The sequence below is a fragment of the Galeopterus variegatus genome, unplaced genomic scaffold, assembly GCF_000696425.1.
Source record: "Galeopterus variegatus unplaced genomic scaffold, G_variegatus-3.0.2 Scaffold1836, whole genome shotgun sequence".
Lineage (NCBI taxonomy): Eukaryota > Metazoa > Chordata > Mammalia > Dermoptera > Cynocephalidae > Galeopterus > Galeopterus variegatus.
In genome coordinates, this window is record NW_007727947.1 from 182,335 (window position 1) to 201,628 (window position 19,294).

A 19,294-nucleotide genomic window follows, 5' to 3' on the forward strand; every position below is an offset into this window, starting at 1 on the left:
CTGGCCAGACCCCATGCGGACCCCAAGGGCCAGTGCCTCTTTGTGGAGTTCCAGGCCGCAGGGCTGGCTACATGCATGGCAAGGGAGGAGGGTGGCCCAGCAGGATGGACGGAGAGTCAGTGCGTCAGCCGGCAGGCGGGCAGCAGGGGCCCCTCTTGGCGGGCAGCCTACTCGCACACTTGGCTGAACAGAGACAATGGCGGCTTCTCGCTCCAGCCCAGCCTCCTTCCCACAGCACAGCCCCAAGTCCATGAGGCTCCAGAACCTCCGCTGGAGAACAAGCGCAGCTGGGAGGCAGCCAGAGGGCAGCACAAGGGGCTTTCCCCCAGGAGCGCAGCAAAGCCCCTTGGAGCTGGCCAGGGGTGGGAAGGGTCCCGGCACCCTCAGGAATGAAGCATTAGGGGTCGGTGAAATGGGGCACATGGAGGAGTCTCCCGAGCCTGGCCCAGGCCTCACGTGGTCTCCAGGCCTCCATCCCATCCCTCACAACCCTCAGCTGCAGCTCCCGTCTCCAGACCCCCAAGGGGAATTGTCCCTGCCTTTCACCTGTCTACCCTCGCCAGTGGTCTGAACCCGGAGAACCACCGTCCTTGCTCTGAGGAAACAAAGGCTCCTTGTTCTCAGGGCTCCAGGGTTCTCCACGGAGATCTGGAGGACCCCACCCCTTCCATCCCCTGCTCTCGTCACTGGCTCTGCTCTGGTGATCAGGAATTGGGCGTGTGAGGCTCTCCCATCTGCCCCGGTGCATGCCAAGGAAAGGGGCCAGTAGAAGACAAAGGCATGGGCCCCACAGCCTCACTGAGCCCTGGGAGCCTGCTGAAGTCCCTGCCCAAAAGGCTGTCCCCTCAGTGGGCAAGGCTGGGGCAACCCTGCTCCTTGGGTCACAAGAGGCTAGTTGCTATCTCCATAATTGGCTCTCCTGGGGCCTTCCCCAGCAGGTCACCTAAATCCCAGAGCAAGACCATCCTCGGGGCTGTGGCTCCTCTAGTTGGACTGCCCAGAGGCCCTGCTACCCAAGCTCTCTCCCAGAAGCCCAGGTCCCACATGTGCTCGGATTCCCAAACAGGAGCTAAGTTCCACCAGACCCAGAGTGGGGTTTCTGCTCTGGACTCTGGCAGATGGAGGGTGACATGGGCCTGGCTATGGGAGTAAAGCCACGTCTTCGACCTCCCTCTTCCCTCGGGAGTGGCCAGAGACAGGGGCAGCTGAAGGACCACCGTGGGGGTGGGGGCAGGGGCAGCAGTATCAGGAAAGCTCCAATGAGCAGGGGAATGAGGCCACAGGGGAATGAGGCCACAGAGGAGCGAGGGTTGTCCTTCAGCAGGGAAGGGATGGTGCCTCATCCCTTGTCACTGTCCCATTGAAATAAGGCTCCTCTGCAGGCTTTCACCTCAGGTCTACCCCAGAGCAGGAGCCAGTGTCTGTGAGGTGGTGCTGGTTTCATAGCTGATTGCGGTTCCGCTTGGGGATTATCTTCCGGTAGGTTCTACGCTCTGAGATGTTGCGCTTCACCTTGGCCGTGGTGGGGGCCTCATCCTGATGCAGGGATGGGCTTGAGTGGGACTTCTTCAGGCTGGGCTTGGGCTCCTGAGCACCTCCATCTTCCCTCCCCAGCTGCTCCTCCCACAGGGCCAGGTCGCCAGAGGGGCAGTGCAGACGGGCCACCAGCAGGTGCACATATGTCTCGTAGCGGGTTTTCTGCAACACACAGGCACCACCACCTGAGCAATCCTCTGGCTGCAGGTCAGAGGAGGCTAGACCCGTGAAGGATGCCACAATTCCAGCTCACCCATGTAGGAAGCTGTGCAATAAAGACCTCTGCAGAAAGAGGGCTGGACCAACAGCAGTGTCTGTACAGTGCTAGAGCAACCAGACTTTGCAGAGCACACCTCTGAATAGTGTTATATAACAACTCACATCAGCCCAGTCCTGTTCTACTAATAACCAACACCATGTAGTGCTGTAACTAACATTTCTAAGCATGTTACGTCTCCATACACTAAAAGATGTGTAACAAGCCTCTGTACCCAAGATCTGTGCAGCACTGCACACAAGCAGCTCCCCTCTATACTGTGCCCTGAGTCTGAATAGCATTTTAGCAATTGGCATCTGTACAGCATGATGCTAACTGCCCTCATCTACTTAATACTCCTCAGGCCTCTGTAATAACATCCTGGGGATATAGTTCCCAGTCTACAAAGTGCTTTCCAACCCTGCATCTTACTGGATCCTCATCCCAGCCTTGGGAGGTTGGCTGGGGCATAAACCATTGTCTCTGATTTATAAAAGAGATGACACCAAGGGAGGGCCAGTGGCTAGCAAAAGGTCCTAGCTGGTCAGTAGGAGAAGAGGTTGAGTCCTTTCAGCCACACCCCAAGGTCTCTGGGAAGTGGGTGCTCACAGCCATGGACACAACCCACAAGACAAAGGGATGGGCAGGGACCTTGAAAACAGGCCAGAAAGGGGGAGACAGGCTGCATGAGGACCCAGTGGCACAGGGAGGAGGCGATATGGATGTCCCCTCCCTGGTCTCTGCCTGTGGGTGGTCTCTGATCCCCTCAATGCACGTCACTACTCCTCCTGCCCAGTGGGCCCCACCCTAAGCAGGACACCCAGGACCCCTGAAGTGGGCTCTCAGTGTTAGGATTCCAGAATGCACACTGATGTGAGACCAAAGCAGAAGTGGGGTGCATGGGGGTGGAGGGATAGGGAATAAAACTTTTGGACATGGATCGTAGAGCTCAGAATGGTCATTTCTTAGTTAAGAGCACACATGAGGCACGTGTATGACTGGAGCAGCATGTAAATTTATCAGGTCTGGACCAGTCGTTTAGTCTGTCTGTGCCTCAGCTTCTCCATCTGTGAAACGAGGATAATAGTACCTACTCCAGAGTCATTAGATAATTAAATGAGATAATCCATGCGAGGAATACGGGCTCCATAAATACTACCTATTACTATTACGTAGGTGTTGGGGGAATAATTCAGCTAAAATAGTGTTTCCTTCAATTTAGTGAAAGTCTAATAAACTTTCAGGAGAAAAAAACCCATAAAAATGCCCCCTATGAGTGTTGCCAGACAAGCAGCCACGATGTGCCCACAGGACAAGAAATGAAGGGGACTGAGTGCACATGGACACGCACACTTTGTGCACGCCCGTGCACACGCAATTTTGCAGACTGTCCGCACAGCAGCGGGGTCCTGACAAGCACCCTTCTCCTGCCCCGGCGCGGCGGGGAGGTGACGGCTGCAGGGACGGAGGCAGCCGCGAGAGGGCGGCAGAGGGCCCGGCCGGCGAACTGTGAAGGGCGAAGGGGCGGGGACGACCGGGCTGCGGGGCCTCACCTCGTGCTCCAGGTACTCCTTCCGCAAGCGGTACTCCTCCAGCTCGCGGCTGCGGCCCCGCCGCTCCGGTAAGCTCCTCTGCAGATCCAGCAGGTCGTCGGAGGCAGCGTCCAGGCAGTTCTCGTGGGATCGATGCTGCTCCTCCTGGGAGCAGGAGGCGGTCCTGAGTCTCCCCACACCCCACCCCTTTCGGGCCCAGGTGTGCAGCTCCGTCTCCCCGCCCCTGGGCCCAGGTGTGCAGCTCCATCTCCCCGCTCCCGGGCCCAGGTGTGCAGCTCCGTCTCCCCGCTCCCGGGCCCAGGTGTGCAGCTCCGTCTCCCCGCTCCCGGGCCCAGGTGTGCAGCTCCGTCTCCCCGCTCCCGGGCCCAGGTGTGCAGCTCCGTCTCCCCGCTCCCGGGCCCAGGTGTGCAGCTCCGTCTCCCCGCTCCCGGGCCCAGGTGTGCAGCTCCGTCTCCCCGCTCCCGGGCCCAGGTGTGCAGCTCCGTCTCCCCGCTCCCGGGCCCAGGTGTGCAGCTCCGTCTCCCCGCTCCCGGGCCCAGGTGTGCAGCTCCGTCTCCCCGCTCCCGGGCCCAGGTGTGCAGCTCCGTCTCCCCGCTCCCGGGCCCAGGTGTGCAGCTCCGTCTCCCCGCTCCCGGGCCCAGGTGTGCAGCTCCGTCTCCCCGCCCCTGGGCCCAGGTGTGCAGCTCCATCTCCCCGCTCCTGGGCCCAGATGTGCAACCCTCCCGTCCGCCAGGTACCCACCTCCCCCAGTGCTCGTCCTCAGACTTCCGGTGCACCCCCACCCCCCACCCCTTCCCGGAGGCCATACCAGGGAGCTCTGGGCCAGGCTCACGGGCAGGATGGGCCGCACGAATCGGCGCTGGGAGCCCACGGCGGCGGGGAAGGGCGGCGCCGAGTGCGTGGCGGCCGCCAGGTTGATGCGCGCGATCCACGAACTCATCTCCTTGGCAGTGCTGTAGGCAGAGGAGGTGTCGGTCCCCAAGGAGACGGGCCCTGTCACCTACCCCTCACCCCCTCCTGTGGTCTGCACAGCAGTGCGGCCGCTCACGACTCTTGCCTCCAAAAGCCAGAAGCCCTGCCACTAGTAGGGTGGCTGACCTCTGCCCGTGGTTTCTCTTATTTGTCAAAGAGGAAAATCTGGGAAGAAAATAGATTTTATATCAATTGCCAAAAATGAGCAATTGTTAGTGACTTCCCGGAATTCTCTGTTCAGAACTGGGAGGCTTGATGGAGACTCACAAGGAAAAGGCTGATGCCTTGACTAGGTGGGCCAGGGGAGGGGCTGGGCAGGAACCCCTTCTCCCAGCCCCTCTTACTCTCTGTGACCCTCGGGTCCCTAGCACCTCTTCCATGCAGCATTCTAAGGTTTCCCACCAGGGCGGGGGCCAGCAGGTGTCAGCCAGGTCAGGGGAGAGGAAAACTAGGAGGTTCAGGCCTTGCCACTTGTCTCCTACCCCAAGGACTTACGGTGCCTGGAAGAGGTAGAGGCGCCAGTCGGCAGTCCGCAGCTGGAAGACGTGTGGCTTCTTGGTGTAATGGGTGGCCGGGGTGGCCAGGGAGTGGTGTACCCCCACGGGCTCATCCACCATCTGCCCCACCAAACTCTCTCCCTCTGGGCAGTGGTCCTCTCCCTGCCACCGGGCACGGGGACACAGGCTCAGAGACGAGGTTACCATCAGCTGCCTCCTCTCCCTCCCGACAGTTCCAGGCCCCTACCCCAGTCAGCCCATCAGGGTGTTGGCTCCCTTCCTACCTTCAGGAAGTAGAGAACCATCCCTCGCAGTAAGGTGTGGAACATCTTCCAGCCACGCTTGCCCCACGGCGCTATTCCAGGACCAGACACAAAGGTGGGTGGCAGCACCCGCATCCAGACACAAAGTGTGCACACACACACACCCCCCACCGTCCCTCACACCTCCAGTCCCTCACCAGCATGCCAACACAAGAAATACACACAGTCACAAACAAACATACAAGTCTCTTTACACATGCTGGGGGAGGAGGGGCAGGGAATTATCTACATACAAAGGTAGGTGTCCTTAAAGACCGTCCCATCACCCCCACCTGCAAACCCACCAGCCATAAACACAGTTGCGCTCAGACATCTTTCTGGTCCCTTAAAGATGATTTCAACATTGTTTTCCCATCCAGAGGGGCACAGGGGCTTGGGTCCCAGCTTGGAGTGTCCTTCCCTGTGCACCTGCTCTGAGCACAACTGCCACCTTTCCCTCCTTCTTCCCTACCTCCCCACCCTAATCTTGTGTAGCCAGACATGTTCTAAGCTCCTTGGGAAAAAGAAGGCCCGAATCCCTGTGGTCACCCCACCGGGGCTCTGCACAGGCCCCTGTGGCTTCTCACAGCCTATGCTAGTGCCCTTCCTGGTCACCGCACTTCACTCAACCTGTGATTCTAGGTTAGTCTGCCGAAATCACTGCTCTGGTGATGTTGCTACTCAAAGCCTTCAGCTGCCTGGGATCCAGGCCCACACGTGGACTCCGGCCATCTGTCCCCATTGCATCTCTGGCCACTCCCTTTCAACACACCCCACGTTCTGACAAATTCTGCTTGCTTTTCTCTGTGAGGGATGCCCTATTCCTGACTTCAAAAATCCAGACCCTCTTATCCTCTGAGGTTCAGCTCAGATATATTATCATCTCCCAGAAGTCTTACCTATCCTGTCCCTACAGCCCACCCCAGAAAACAAATCAAAAATCCAGACCCTCTTATCCTCTGAGGTTCAGCTCAGATATTATCATCTCCCAGAAGTCTTACCTATCCTGTCCCTACAGCCCACCCCAGAAAACAAATCCTTTCCCTCCTTCACATCCCCGTACTTGATGCAGCCCCCTACGCACTCTGCTCCCTTCCTTTTATCCCAGACTTTGATGTTTTGTCTCATCTCTGCCTTACCCCAGGGGCTCTGGGATGCAGGAATAACTGGCCTCTCTCATCCCAGTACCCGCCCCAGCACCTCACACAGTCCCCGTTCTCCACGCAGGATGTGTTGAGGAGAGAACACGGGCTGCCTGTCCCGGACACGGGCTGCCTCTGTGCACACCGGCACACACGTCGGCACCGCCCCTGAGCAGAGCCGCCCCGAGCTCACGGCCCGGTTCACAGGTAGGAGACACTCACTCTTCTTGCCATCTGCATCCTGATGCATCTTCCGAGCCAGAATGCCTTGCTTGTAGGTGGGCACCATGGGGTCCTGAGCCAGCTGAAGGAAGGGGTTGCTCATCTTGCCAGCTGCGGGAGAGGGCCGGGCCTTCTCAGGTCTGGCTGCGTCTACTTCATCCCTGGACATCAGAGAATCAGGCTGGGAGAACTGGCTGGGCAAAGACCACCAGGAGGTACCCATTGCCTCCCAGGGACTCAGCATCTCTCTCTTGCTGGGGAGCCACGGCCCGGGACTCTCCAAAAGGAGTCCTCCTTCAAAGCCAACCCATCAATTCCTGGAAACACTGTTCCCCCACCCTCCACAGCCCTGGCTCCTCCAGTACGACCTGGGCTCTTCTACTCTCTCATAGACCAGCCCGGCATCCTGCCTCTGCAGGGCCCCAACTTGTCACACTCTTGGGAGTGTGACAGAGGGAGGACAGGCCCAGAGACAGGTGAGGAGCTGGGAGGTAAGGGGAAAGGGGGCTCTCACTTACACGGCCCACTCGAGCTTCTCACTTCGGATAGACCAGTAGAGGGCCTGGAATGAAGCACACAGGTGGGCAGGGAAGCCTCCGGGCTATGGGGCCTAAACTCACTCTGCCTGGCAGAGGCCGGATAGGGGCGTGTGTACAGCCTGTGTTTTCCCCACCCAACATAGCTGCCCTTCCTCCTTGAGCAGGCAAGCATCCACCCACCCACTTATCCCCCATCCATCCTTCCATCCCTCCATCCACTCATCCGTTCATCCATCTATCCATGCAACAAATTACTTATGGAGCATTCCCCATGGGCCAGGCACTGTGCTTGGTGTTGGAGACACAAAGACGATCAAGGCAGCCTAGTCCCTGCCCTGCCCCAGCTTAGTGGGGTGTGAACTAGTTCTCTTGAAGGGGAAACACATCATCCACCTACTATCCTGTCGAGGGATCTGATGGAGAAGGAACTGGCTGACCGACCCCCAAAATAAATGTGTGGTAAGTGAATGAGTGCGTGAGTGTTGTACTAGGACTTTGAAATACAGTCATCCCTTGGCATCCTCAGGGGGTTGGTTCCAGGACCCCCCTCAGATACCAAAATCCACAGATGGTCAAGTCCTTGTATAAAACATCCTAGTGTTTGCATATAACCTATACACATCATCCCATATACTGTAAATCATCTCTAGATTACTTATAATATCTAATTCAATGTAAATACTATGTAAATAATTATACTGTATTTTTTAAATGTGTATTTTTTTATTATACTATTATTTTTTATTGGGTTTTTTTCCCCCAAATGTTTTCCACCATGGTTGGCTGGACCCGTGGATGCAAAACCTGTGAATACGGAGGGCCCGCTGCAATAACAAATTGTACTGATGTAGATGCCTCTTGCTTGCTTTTGTAGCCTTCGCAGTGCCTCGCAAGGTGTCTGGCATGAGCAGGTGTTCAACAAATGTTCACTAAGTAGATGAAAAAGCACGTGATCTAATTGCTTATGAAACGGATGCTGTGTGCCCTGCACTGTGCTGAGCATTTGACAAATTTTATTTCATCTTGATAATGACATTGTAAGGTGGTTATTACCCTCAGGAGGCACTTGAGTTGACCAAGAGGTAAATTGCCCAAGACTAGAATTCAAACCCAGGAACACTAGGCTCCCAAATCAGCTCTAGACTTTTGCCATGTGAAACTTTGCGCTTTGTCCATTCAGAGACCCAATAAACCAGTGCTTCTCAGACTTCGAAGGGGTACGAATCACCTCCAAACCTAATAAAACATCTTAGAGCCCCAGCCCCAAAGAGTGTGACTGAGCAGGTCCAGGGCAGAGGCCTGTGAATCTGCACAGCTAACGAATTCCGATATGCTGCAGATGCCGCCGGCCAGGGGCCACACTTTTAGTAGCCCTTCAATAAACAAGCGCTGTGCTCTCAAGGATATTGTGCCAGAGCAAGAGTGTGACTGAGCAGGTCCAGGGCAGAGGCCTGTGAATCTGCACAGCTAACGAATTCCAATATGCTGCAGACGCCGCCGGCCAGGGACCACACTTTTAGTAGCCCTTCAATAAACAAGCGCTGTGCTCTCAAGGATATTGTGCCAGAGCCTGGTCCAAGCTCAGCATTCCCCTTGGGCCAAGGAACCCAAGCTCCAAGACCCCCAAATGGCAAGCCCCAGGGTCCTGACCCCGGTGGGAAGCTACCTTCAGCAGCTCCTTGGGGAAGTTCCCGCCGTCCCGCAGGCCATTCAGGTTGGTTATGACGAGGGTAAACAGGCCCAGGCAACACCCAAGAGACTCAGAGAACACTCAGAGCCTACCACTGGGACTCCAGAAAAGTCACTCCGCCTAACCTCTCCCTGCCCTTGTTTCCCCTGCAACATTGCCACCAGGTGTGGGGGTATCCTAGTTATATAATATTCATGACCCAAGTTAACCGCAGTTAGGGAGTCGTACAGGTAAGCAAAAGTCACGCGAATATGAAAATATTCACTGATAAACTGACCACTTATAACATTAGGCTTCACTCCACCGCTCTCTCCACTTAAGACGAATGGATCAGTGTCTTTGTTGGTAACTTCTCACTGCTTCCTGAGGCTCGTAATTACCCCACAATGCAGAATAAATGTAAAGGAAACTAACTGAAAAGTGAAATTACAAATCTTGCAAAAAAACATAAGATATCATGAAGTCCGTGAAAGTGACGCTGGAAGACTCCAGGAATCACGTGGAAAGCCACTGACAAACGAGGAACTGGCAGAGTTAGTCGGAGGAAATAAAAATGACACAATTGCCACATACAGAGAATTATTTGGATATTCAACTGATAGCTCCCTAAAATACATTTTTAAGAAATGACCTAGTCAATTAGCATGGTTACTAAAATAATATCAGTGAAATAAAAATGACACAATTGCCACATACAGAGAATTATTTGGATATTCAACTGATGGCTCCCTAAAATACATTTTTAAGAAATGACCTAGTCAATTAGCATGGTTACTAAAATAATATCTAGATGGGGAAGCACTTTGGAAAAAAAACATAATGCAAATAAAAATTGTCATGGAATTGTACACTTTAAATGGGTGACTGTAGGGTATATGAATTATATCTCAAAGCCATACTTTGGCTGGCCAGTTAGCTCAGCTGGTTAGAGCACGGCCTTGTCACACCAAGGTCAAGGCTTTGGATCCCCGTAACAGCCAGCCACCGAAAATAGAAATAAAGCTATATTTTTTAAAAATGACCTTTATGATCTCACTGTGAAAGTCAGGCATGAATGAAAGACATCTCATTGGGCCAACAAACTTGTGCCAGGAAAATTAAACTCCCTACATTGTGTTATACATAAGATGAAGTCAAATAATAATATTTAGTGTAATTTACCAAGATAAAGCCCCCATTAAACCTTTCTTCATGATTTACTATGAAAGTATGATTCCTATTTTAGGTGGCTTTACTTACTTGTGTTTTGCGTTGGGTTAACTTTAATTTTGGGGTATAATAAGCCCTCCCTTTTTAGCTACTGAGACTTCTCTGGTTACCAAGCCTCTGAACATCTGCAGAGCAGCGTAGTTTCCAGGTGCATAAGGAAGACGGTTCTCTGGTTTCTGGCACTCACTGGCACTCTGTGGCCACCCCCCAAGTACACTGAGATAGGAATGAGGTTAACCCTCCAGCTGCTGCTCCTTTAGGTCCATGACTTGAACCATCTCTGGTTCCTCCTAGTCCCTTCAATGGGGTCCCTATTCAGCCAACCAGAGAACAAAACCCCTTTTCCATGTAGAGATCCCAGGGGCTGAGTCTTGATGCAGCCTCCTGGGGCAGGTGGACACCTGGGTTCGTTTCCCAGTTGGCCTATTCTAACCTCTGGCCACAGTCCATCGAACCTCCCCATGGTGAGATTTGAGCCAGCAGCCTGGGCCTAGGCTCTTTGGTGAATCTCCCCCAGACAGACACCTCCTCAAATTCAAAGCTGTCACATCACTAGCTCTGGTCCACTCCCCAAGCCTGTCTAGCACACTCCCGTTTTTCTGGGCATGCTCCCCCCGGTCAGGCTCCCTGAACACCTCATCCCTTTCCTCCTCTCCTGGAGTCCAGCCATGGACACTTCTCTGGTGTCCCTGCCTCAACACACCCCAACTCTGCCCCCACGTGGAGGACTGTTCTTTAGTTTCTTGTGCTTTTATACCCTCCTCTCTTTCTCAAAACTCTACTGGTGCCCAGTCACAGAATCCTTGCTTAGTAAATATTAGCATGTTAAAACCAACGTGCATTACTCATGATCCTTCCAGACAAGGGCATTCTCAAATGCAACCGTAACCAGGAGCCAGAGAGCCAGCTGGTCTGAGACTCACCCTTCTGTGGTAGTCAAGTGAGCGTTGGGCTGGCCGCCTGCAGCCTCCGCCGGCCTGACTGTGCCTTCGTGCTTTACTTCGTCCCCTGGGTTTGGGGCCTCTCCCGCCTCCTCTTTCTCTAGGGAACTTGGCTCTGTCCCATCCATCTCCAAGAGTGAAGAGTGTAAAGCATCTAGTGTCCACTTGGGAAAAATGCCCGAGCTGTGGCGCCGGAGCTGCGGGCTGCCCTCCTGGGAGGACACAGGGCTGGGCCTGGGACCAGGGCCTCTGCTCTCAGACTCTGGGCTGCTAGGCTCTGGCGAAGAAGCTGGGCTCCCCCAGGGGCCGGGGACCAAGGTGTGGGGAGCAAATTCCTGGGGACACCCAGCATCGCTCTCACCTGAGGAAGAGCAGAGAGTAAGGCGGGTCTAGGCAGGAGGCAGGGGAACACGCTGGGCTGCCACCCCCAGAGGCTCCCTCCCAGGGGCTCCTCCCCTGGAGCTGGGCAGCACGCCCAGTCCCTCTCTCAGGCAGTGACCTCTCCCACACGCCTGAGGCAGCAGGCAGGCTCCCAGGACTTCAGCCCCAGGCAACTGTGGGCTCAGGGCTTTTGCTGAACTCCTAAGACCCAGGTATCAAAAGGGCTGCGTCTTTCCTACATCCCTTCATTTACTCTGTGTCTAAAAACCCACCTGACTGATGAAGTCATAGAGGCAGAGGCAGAATTTAACCCCAAGTCTGTCTGACTCCAATACAATACAATGGGACCCCTTAATGACACCCATGAATTCAAGAATGACCTTTGTCCCTGCTCTGTATCCCAAAGCCTCCCACCACCCAATTTCCCAGACCCCCATATTGGGTCTCACCTCTGTCCTGGGACATAAGGAGCACCTGGGGCCAGGAAGAACCCTCTTCTGTCTGCCAGCGCTTGGGGCTGGGTGGAGCCTGTTGAGAGAGAGACAGGTGTTTCCACTAGCCCTGGAGATACTGAGAGTTGAAAGGGGAGGCCAGGCTGGGAGAGGGGCAAGGAGGGAGGGGAAGAATGCCATGGGTATATACAGAAGCCTCTCCCTCCCCACCTCCTCCCACCTACGCTACGTGGGCCACAAGCTGGACCCTCAGTTCAGAAGAGGAGTCCTGGATGGGAGAAGACCCACATTCCGGAAGTGTGGGTGCTAGGCCCTGGAAATCGATAGGTTCAAGTTCCTCCTTCACAGGTGCAGAAGGTGAGACCCAGAGGGGGGAAGTGACTTGCCCAAGGTTGAACAGGATGTGTGGCAGGGCTAAGGTCAGATCCAACATGTCCTGTGTCCCAAGTCATTGCTTTGTCCCCAGAGGGTGCTGCAGGTGGGGCAGGGCTATGCGTGTCTCCCAGAGAAGTCTGAGACACACAGAGAGAAAGAGAGAGAGAGAGAGAGAAAGGAGAGTTTTCACCAGAAGGAAATTGCTTCCAGGGCCTTTCCCCCACCCATGAGCCCCCTCCCCCACTTCTGCCCAGATAAGAGGGGTTGTATTTTAGGGAGGACGATAGCTCTCAGGCACTGAGCTGAGTGGGCTCTGCCATCCCAGAGCAGGAGCCAGCTCTCAGCTTCAATGTGCAATAGCTCCCAGGCCTCTGAGGGCTTAGTGCCTCTGAGCAAGGTGGTCCTGACAGAATGCACCTCCGAAGGACAGAGCTATGACCGCCCCACACTGTGCCCCGCCAGTGGGTGGAGGGACTCTGATCAGTACTTGGAAGCTCCTCTGATCTCAGGGTTCAGGTGAGAGAGCTGCTCTGGTTAATGGCTCTTCTCCACTGTCCTCTGGGAATTGAGATTAGGAGGTCACAGCCTGCCTCTGCCGTCCTGAGTCTCCTTATCTCTTATGCAGAGGCCTCCCTGGGAAAACTGTGCTCCCTGTCATCTCACATAACTTGTTCCCATCCCTCGTTGATATCAGGGTTCTCGCCATTGTCATTTGGGCCTCCTCTATCGACACTGGACGTGGGGAGAATGCAAAATGCTGAGCAAAAAGTAACAAGTGCTGGAATAGCTCAAGCGCAGACAGGACTCCTAAAATCAACCTTTATCTGTTAGGGGCAGAGGTCACCCTTGCAGGCTGATCCCTGCCCAGTTACGGTTGGGAATGTCTTAGAGGTGGGAGGAGAAGAGTCTGAGAATGGCCTGGAACATGCTGCAATTGGAGGAGCTGTTTGTTCTCCAAACGTATCTGGACATAGCCCCCTGGAGCTGGTGAGATGGAGACATTTGTGGACTTAATTGCTATCATGTTCAGTTGACATCATGACATCAATACAATGTCCTATAATTCTGAAGCCACACTGGTCCTGGTTTCCTGCTGTACTACCCCAGATCCCAAAAGGCCCTAGCATCAGGAAAGAGTGCTGGACCTGGTGACCCCAGAGGAAGACCCTCCCTTCTGTGTCCCCAGCACAGTCTGGGGTTGGTTCCAGAACTGGGCTTACCTCATCCTCCCCCTGGCCAGGAGGTGCTGCGGGAGCCCCCTCGCTGACATCCGCTGAGGTCCAGCAGAAGGAATGTGGTTTGTAGGTGGGCACGGGGAATGGAGGGGTGTTCTGTCCACTGGAATCAGTGATGTGGTCCCCCAAATCTGGCTCACTTCCCAGCTCCCACAGCACTGTGCCTCCTGGGAGTGGAGGCTCCAGGGTCCGCGGGCTTTCGGATTCTGTCTTCACATCTTTCTGGGAGTCTGGAATCCCCCAGTAAAGGCAGTCTCTGGAAGCAGTGGCCTCTGAGCAAGGGCTCTCCAGGAAGAGGGGGTTGTTGAAGAACACACTCTCCTCCTCGGCACCCCACTCCAGGGAAGAGCCTGGTGTTCCCTCCCTTGGCCACGCCTGGTTCTCCCCCTCAGGCCCGCTGCTGTCTTCCCCTGAGTCCTCCATGGGTGGACTGGGGTGCAGGCCCGCATCTCCAGGGAGGTCTGCAGGGACTGTAGGGAGACAACATCTCAGCCCAGCCCTGAGCCCTTCCGTCTTCTCCAGCTCCTCCTCCAGGTCAAGGACGCACATCTGGGCCTGCAGGATGCCCGCCCAGAACGCCACCTGTGCAGATGAGCTCTGGTTCTGCTGTGGGCTCCCCAGAGGACGACTGTCCCCAGGCCATCCTGGTGATGCTGCTCTCTGCCTGTTCTCCCCCTGGGGAGAGCAGCTCCTCAGGAATGTGGGCTCCACACCAGAGCCTTGGAGAGGAGCATCTTGCTTGGTGGATTCAGGAGGGTCAAAGACCCAGGTTTGTTTCCTACAAGGTTCAGGAGGGTCTGGATGGCTGCACGTTTCCTGCAGCCATACTCTTCCAGGAATGTAGGCTCCACACCAGAGCCTTGGAGAGGAGCATCTTGCTTGGTGGATTCAGGAGGGTCAAAGACCCAGATTTGTTTCCTACAAGGTTCAGGAGGGTCTGGATGGCTGCACGTTTCCTGCAGCCATACTCTTGGCTGGGGCTGCAGGTTGTCTCCCAAATAGACGTTGAGAAATTCCATAGGTTGGGGGTGGTCAGAGCATCTATCGTCATCCATCATCCACAGAGGGAAGCTGTGCAGTAGCCCCCCGGGAGTGTCTGCCTTCACAGTCCCATTATGTGCATTAGGGGGAGAGCCAGGCGGGGGGGTAACTGCAAATCCACATCTACCCTGGAAATGCCCAAAGCAAATGCAGGTTAGGGACGGGCTGCCAGTCCCTGGAAGCACATGTCTAGTGTCTTAGACAAGTTAGGAGTGCCTGCCACATCTATGACCACTGCAAATGGACACTGCCCCCCACAGCCCTGCTGGGGGTAAGGAGTGCACCATGTATGCCATCTGACCCCAGAATCACAAACGTGCATGGGAAGCACCTGCCCCAGTGACGCCCATCTGTTGGCTGAAGGCAGCCCATGTGCCTTAGCTGAAAGGGATGAAGGGATGAGCTAGCCAAATGAGATCCTTTTTCTGGGAATTTGTATCAGAGAACGGAGGGACCGAGGCAACTGGCAGCAAGAGCAGAAGGCAGAAATGCCTCAAAACATTGTGAAAGCAGCGACAAGCCAAAAACCACACATAAACCAGAGTGTGTGGGATCCAAGCAGACAGAGACTAGGGGCCAGGAGAATGCAGCAGCTCTCAGGAGAAGCAGGCACCCAGGGGAGGAAGGCCACCGCCTGCCTTATTTCCACTTTCCGAGGTTCCTGTCTTGGGGACCTGCACTGTTCACAAGGCTCGCTCACAAGGCTGGTTCTTGTTTCCTTGCAAGCAGTTCACAGTTGTGCAGCTCAGACCTGGTGGAAGCAGTAAGGGGCCTCTCCACTAAACTTAGCCCAGGCCTCACAGAGGGAGCAGGCCACCTGCTGCATGGGGAGGGGGAGGTTCCCGGGGGGAAGGGCACTGCAGGTTGGGCTGCAGGGGATGTGGTGGCCACGTCCGCCTAGGACCACACTGCCTCTACTCAGAACTGCCCTGTGCACCGGCCACACTGACACTCTGGATGGGCTCTTATCAGATGCAGCTGAGGAGCCACGCTGGGTACTTTTCTGCAAAGCCTGAGTCCCCATTCTCTGCACGCAGACCACAGCTCACGTGGCTCTCAAGTGGCCTTGCTTCCTCAGACAACTGGCTTGTTTGGATCCAATGGTCTTTGTAAAGCTGGTAAATGGTAACCTGTCTCCCTGTTGGTGCTGGCGGGCTTGGAGGAGGTGCAGGGTTATGCACACGAGCCCATAGGGCATGTATTAAACACACCCCTGGCTTCACCACATCCTTCCCTATTTTCCCTTCGCCCCGCTTTTTCACTCACAAGTCTCTATCTTGAAGGATGTGTGTGTGCTTGTACGCTGTAGTGAAATATTCAGGGGAACAAGGGTGTTAAAAACACACACATATGCTCCCAGCTCATAATCACGGGTGATTTCCAGCTGCCCAGGAATGGCAGCGCCTTCCTCGTGCAGTTAACCAAGCCCTTCCCACCCCTGCTCACCCAACCTCCCAAGCCTGCTGTGTCACAGTCTCACAGAGAGGGAACCAAAGCCAGAGGCTGGCCTAATGGCCCACAGCTGGTGAGGGACTACCCGTCTTTCGGTCAATGGCTCCCCACCCTGTCCCTGCTGTAGGGACATCTCCCTCCAACATGGAGAGAATGTCCCCAGTGCCAGCCTCCCTTCCCACCAAGGCTTATCCTTGTCAGGGCTCCAGACCTCAAACTGAGGTCCTGCCACACTCAGGCAGGAGAAGGAGAGGGCCTGACCTGGAATGCGGACCCACCCGGCACACATGACAAAGTCATGGGGTCGAGTCCTCCACGCCCGGCAGCAGGAGCACGGGGCTGAATGGAGGACCCACGGACCTGGGCTCACCCCTGCCTGGACTCCTACAGCGGACTGGATGAACCTGTGCCCAGCTCAGCGGGGAGCTGGGGTTAACTGAGGCGATTTATGGCCAGCCTTCGCCCACCATAGACACTCCATAAATGGTAACCCTCAGAGCTCTCAGACCGAGCTCAGGTAGGGTCCACCTATTGCTTAAGGTCACCAGAAAACACCACTTTGTGCTTCGCTTTCTTTCTGTGGGCACCTGAGAGAAATGAGGCAGGACCAGTATGCATTTCAGTGTCTTATTCATCTGACAAGCAGCCTTTTAGGGCTGGCCAGTTAGCTCAGTTGGTTGGAGTGTGGTGCTGAGAACACCAAGGTCCAGGGTTCAATCCCTGTACTGGCCAACTGCCCACCCCTTCACCAATATATATATATATATAATCTCTTTCTAAAAGTCCCTCAGAAATAGGATCCCTTTCTGGGTTGTTACTCCACCCCATCCCAGCCTCCACATTCCCCACTCTCAGTGGAACAAGAACCTGTCCGTGCAGAACGATGCCTCAGGACTGTGAAGTTTCAGCCCACTGTGAAAAGCCCCTGACCAGCCTTGAGGGCCCTTCTATCGTTTAGTCATAAGTCAGCTCCCAGGAAGACTGGCTTCCTGAAAGGTGGGGCCGTTCCTTATGCTTAATCTTGTATTTGATGCTCTGAATCAAATTGCTTGAATTGATCTTGCCTTTCACTCTTCTCCTGTGGGTCTCCAACCATTGAGCTCAGCCTTCACTCGTCACTCTAGGCTCTGTCTCCCACCCCACGCACCCACCCCAGGTTACAGGCTGAGGATTTATAGGGCTTGCTCCCTCAATCTCGGGGACGTACCTGCTACCTTGCTCCTCTAAGCAGCTGACATTCTCTACTCTCAGTGCTCTCTGGGTGAGAGGCCCACGACAGTCCTCCTTCCAAGAGGGAAGGGATGAGTGAGCCTCAGGATCCGCTGTCTATACCTGGGCAACCCCCATGGAGCCCGAACCTCCCTCCCAGGCCTGCCTGGAGAGAACAACCAAGTGTGAGCGAGGAGCTGGAACATCCCACAGCAGCGGTCTCCTCAAGTAACCAGTCCACAGGTGACTAGGAAGACACCTCCACTGAGGAGACAGAGGGGAAAGGAGGGGAGGAGCACCTGGTTTACAAGTGCCTGAGCATGGGGCGTCCCCAGCTGCACCGACTGCCTCCCTTCCCAGACCCCAAGCCACCCACCCTTGCTTTGCCCGCCCTGCCAAGTCCGGCTCTATTTGTGCCCAGCTGGCTCCTCTCCTGTGTACAATCCCTTCTCCTGCCCTCCTTCCCCCAGCCCCCACACTGCATCTGCCTGTGTGCCAGCCTTGTCCTGTGGGCATCGGAGCATTTTGCCAGGATGGATGACACCAACTCACCTACTCTCATTAGTGGACTCACTTGACAGGAAAAGTTCCCGTGCCAAGATTGGGAACGGGAATGACGGGCAGAAATTTCCTGTCTGGGGGCCGGCTCGTGGCTCACTCGGTAGAGTGCGGTGCTGATAACACCAAGGCCGCGGGTTCGGATCCTATATAGGGATGGCCGGTTTGCTCACTGGCTGAGCGTGGTGCTGACAACACCAAGCCAAGGGTTGAGATCCCCTTACCGGTCATCTTTTAAAAAAAAAAAAAAGAAAGAAAAATTTCCTGTCTGGAAAGGGCATCCTGATTTTTTTTTTTAATGACCCCCACGTGAATCCCACGTGACTCTGCGAATACGTCCTTATAAATAAATACGTATACGTACAGAAAGCAGCCTACAGGCACATGCTAATGACTGTGCTAGACACAAATGAGTGCTGGGTCTGCCTTCCCAGAAGACACCCAGTGCTCTTCACCGGACTCAGAAGGGAGGAAGAGTCCAGAGAAGCTGCAACGGCTTCCCAGACACCGAAGAGAAGAGAGCAGGTCTCTGGGGTCTGAGGAGTCTGAAGAGCAGGGGGTCAGAGTGGGGGGTCTGGGCAGTGGAGGGGCAGCCGAGGCAATGGGAGGAGACGGTGTTGGAGACAGATCACAGCGCTTGGTGGGGGACTAGGGTGTGGTCTGGCAGGGCCGTGCCTCCTCACGCCCATCAAGCTCAGCCTGACTCCATTCCACCCTTACTCTGCCCCAGAGCAACCCTCCCCATGTAGTTCTACGTGTTCACTCGCAAGGTTCTAGACGCCCAGAACAGAAGTGCAAGGAAGGCACTTCCTCACGCTCTCTGCTCACTGCCGTGTCTCAGGACGCAAATGCTGAATGACTGACTCGCTCCACATGACTGTTACACCCATTCCCACCCACAAAGTCCTGGGGGCATATCATTATCCTCTCCTTCAAGTGGATCAGAAAGTTAAAGGTCAGCATTGACTTGAGAAGCCCAGGCCCACCTTTGGCCTACACTGGGCTCTGAACCCAGGTTTATGGCTCTCAAGCATCTCTCTCCTCCCAACCACAAACCAATTCCTTTGCGCTTTCACGAATTCCCTTGCGAAGCAGAGAGTCCCTGGAATTCACCCATTTTCCCACTGTCCAGCACAGCACCTGCTTGGCTGTACTCCAGAAATGTGTGTAAAAATAAGAGAAGGGATGGTTGGAAAAATGTGCAAACCAACGAGCGTGCAGACCAGATAGATTCTCACAGCACTCCCTCCAGAGCAACTGGGCCCAAGGACTGGGGAGCTGAGGCTTGGAGGGGAGAACCAGCATCACTGTGACAGGACGGTGCCTTCTGGGCCGGTCTGCCCATGAACCATCACCCCCTCTGCCCAGGAAGCCCCGCGCTCTGGAGCAGTGCTGTCCCACAGGCAGGTCCCTGCCAGGCCAGCAGCCAGAATGCCCGTGTGGGTCTCAGCTCCGGGCAGCAGCCTGGACAGAGAGGAGGAGATTCGAGGAGGACACTTTTAATCGTCTCATTTGTGCTACTTGTGGAGGGGACACTGTATAAAGGAGTGTTGAAGAGGTTTCTTCCTTCTTTTTAATTTTAATTGCTCCTCTCTGAAAGGAAAAGTGGGATGACCTGAAGGTGAGGTCACTTCTTATGGCCATCAAGGCAGTCCCACCAGCCACCTGGGGGAGAGCAGTGTGACCTAGGAAGGGTCACGGGTGGAGACCAGCCTTTGTTTCCTGGAGGCAG

At 55.1% G+C, this 19,294-nt stretch overlaps 1 protein-coding gene across 1 annotated transcript; it reads right to left on the minus strand.

Moving 5' to 3' along the window:
* Positions 1–1,119: 1,119 nt before the first annotated feature.
* PSD4 (pleckstrin and Sec7 domain containing 4) lies at positions 1,120–14,321 on the minus strand. The gene is made up of 12 exons (XM_008579224.1): positions 14,131–14,321; positions 13,288–13,990; positions 11,690–11,768; positions 10,901–11,220; positions 8,686–8,778; positions 6,999–7,042; positions 6,481–6,641; positions 5,099–5,169; positions 4,813–4,976; positions 4,154–4,298; positions 3,346–3,489; positions 1,120–1,698 (listed from the first exon to the last, which is right to left on the minus strand). Exons 1-12 carry the CDS (start codon positions 14,319–14,321, stop codon positions 1,441–1,443), a joined length of 2,373 nt encoding a protein of 790 aa, XP_008577446.1. The 3' UTR covers positions 1,120–1,440.
* Between the last annotated feature and the right edge of the window lie 4,973 nt (positions 14,322–19,294).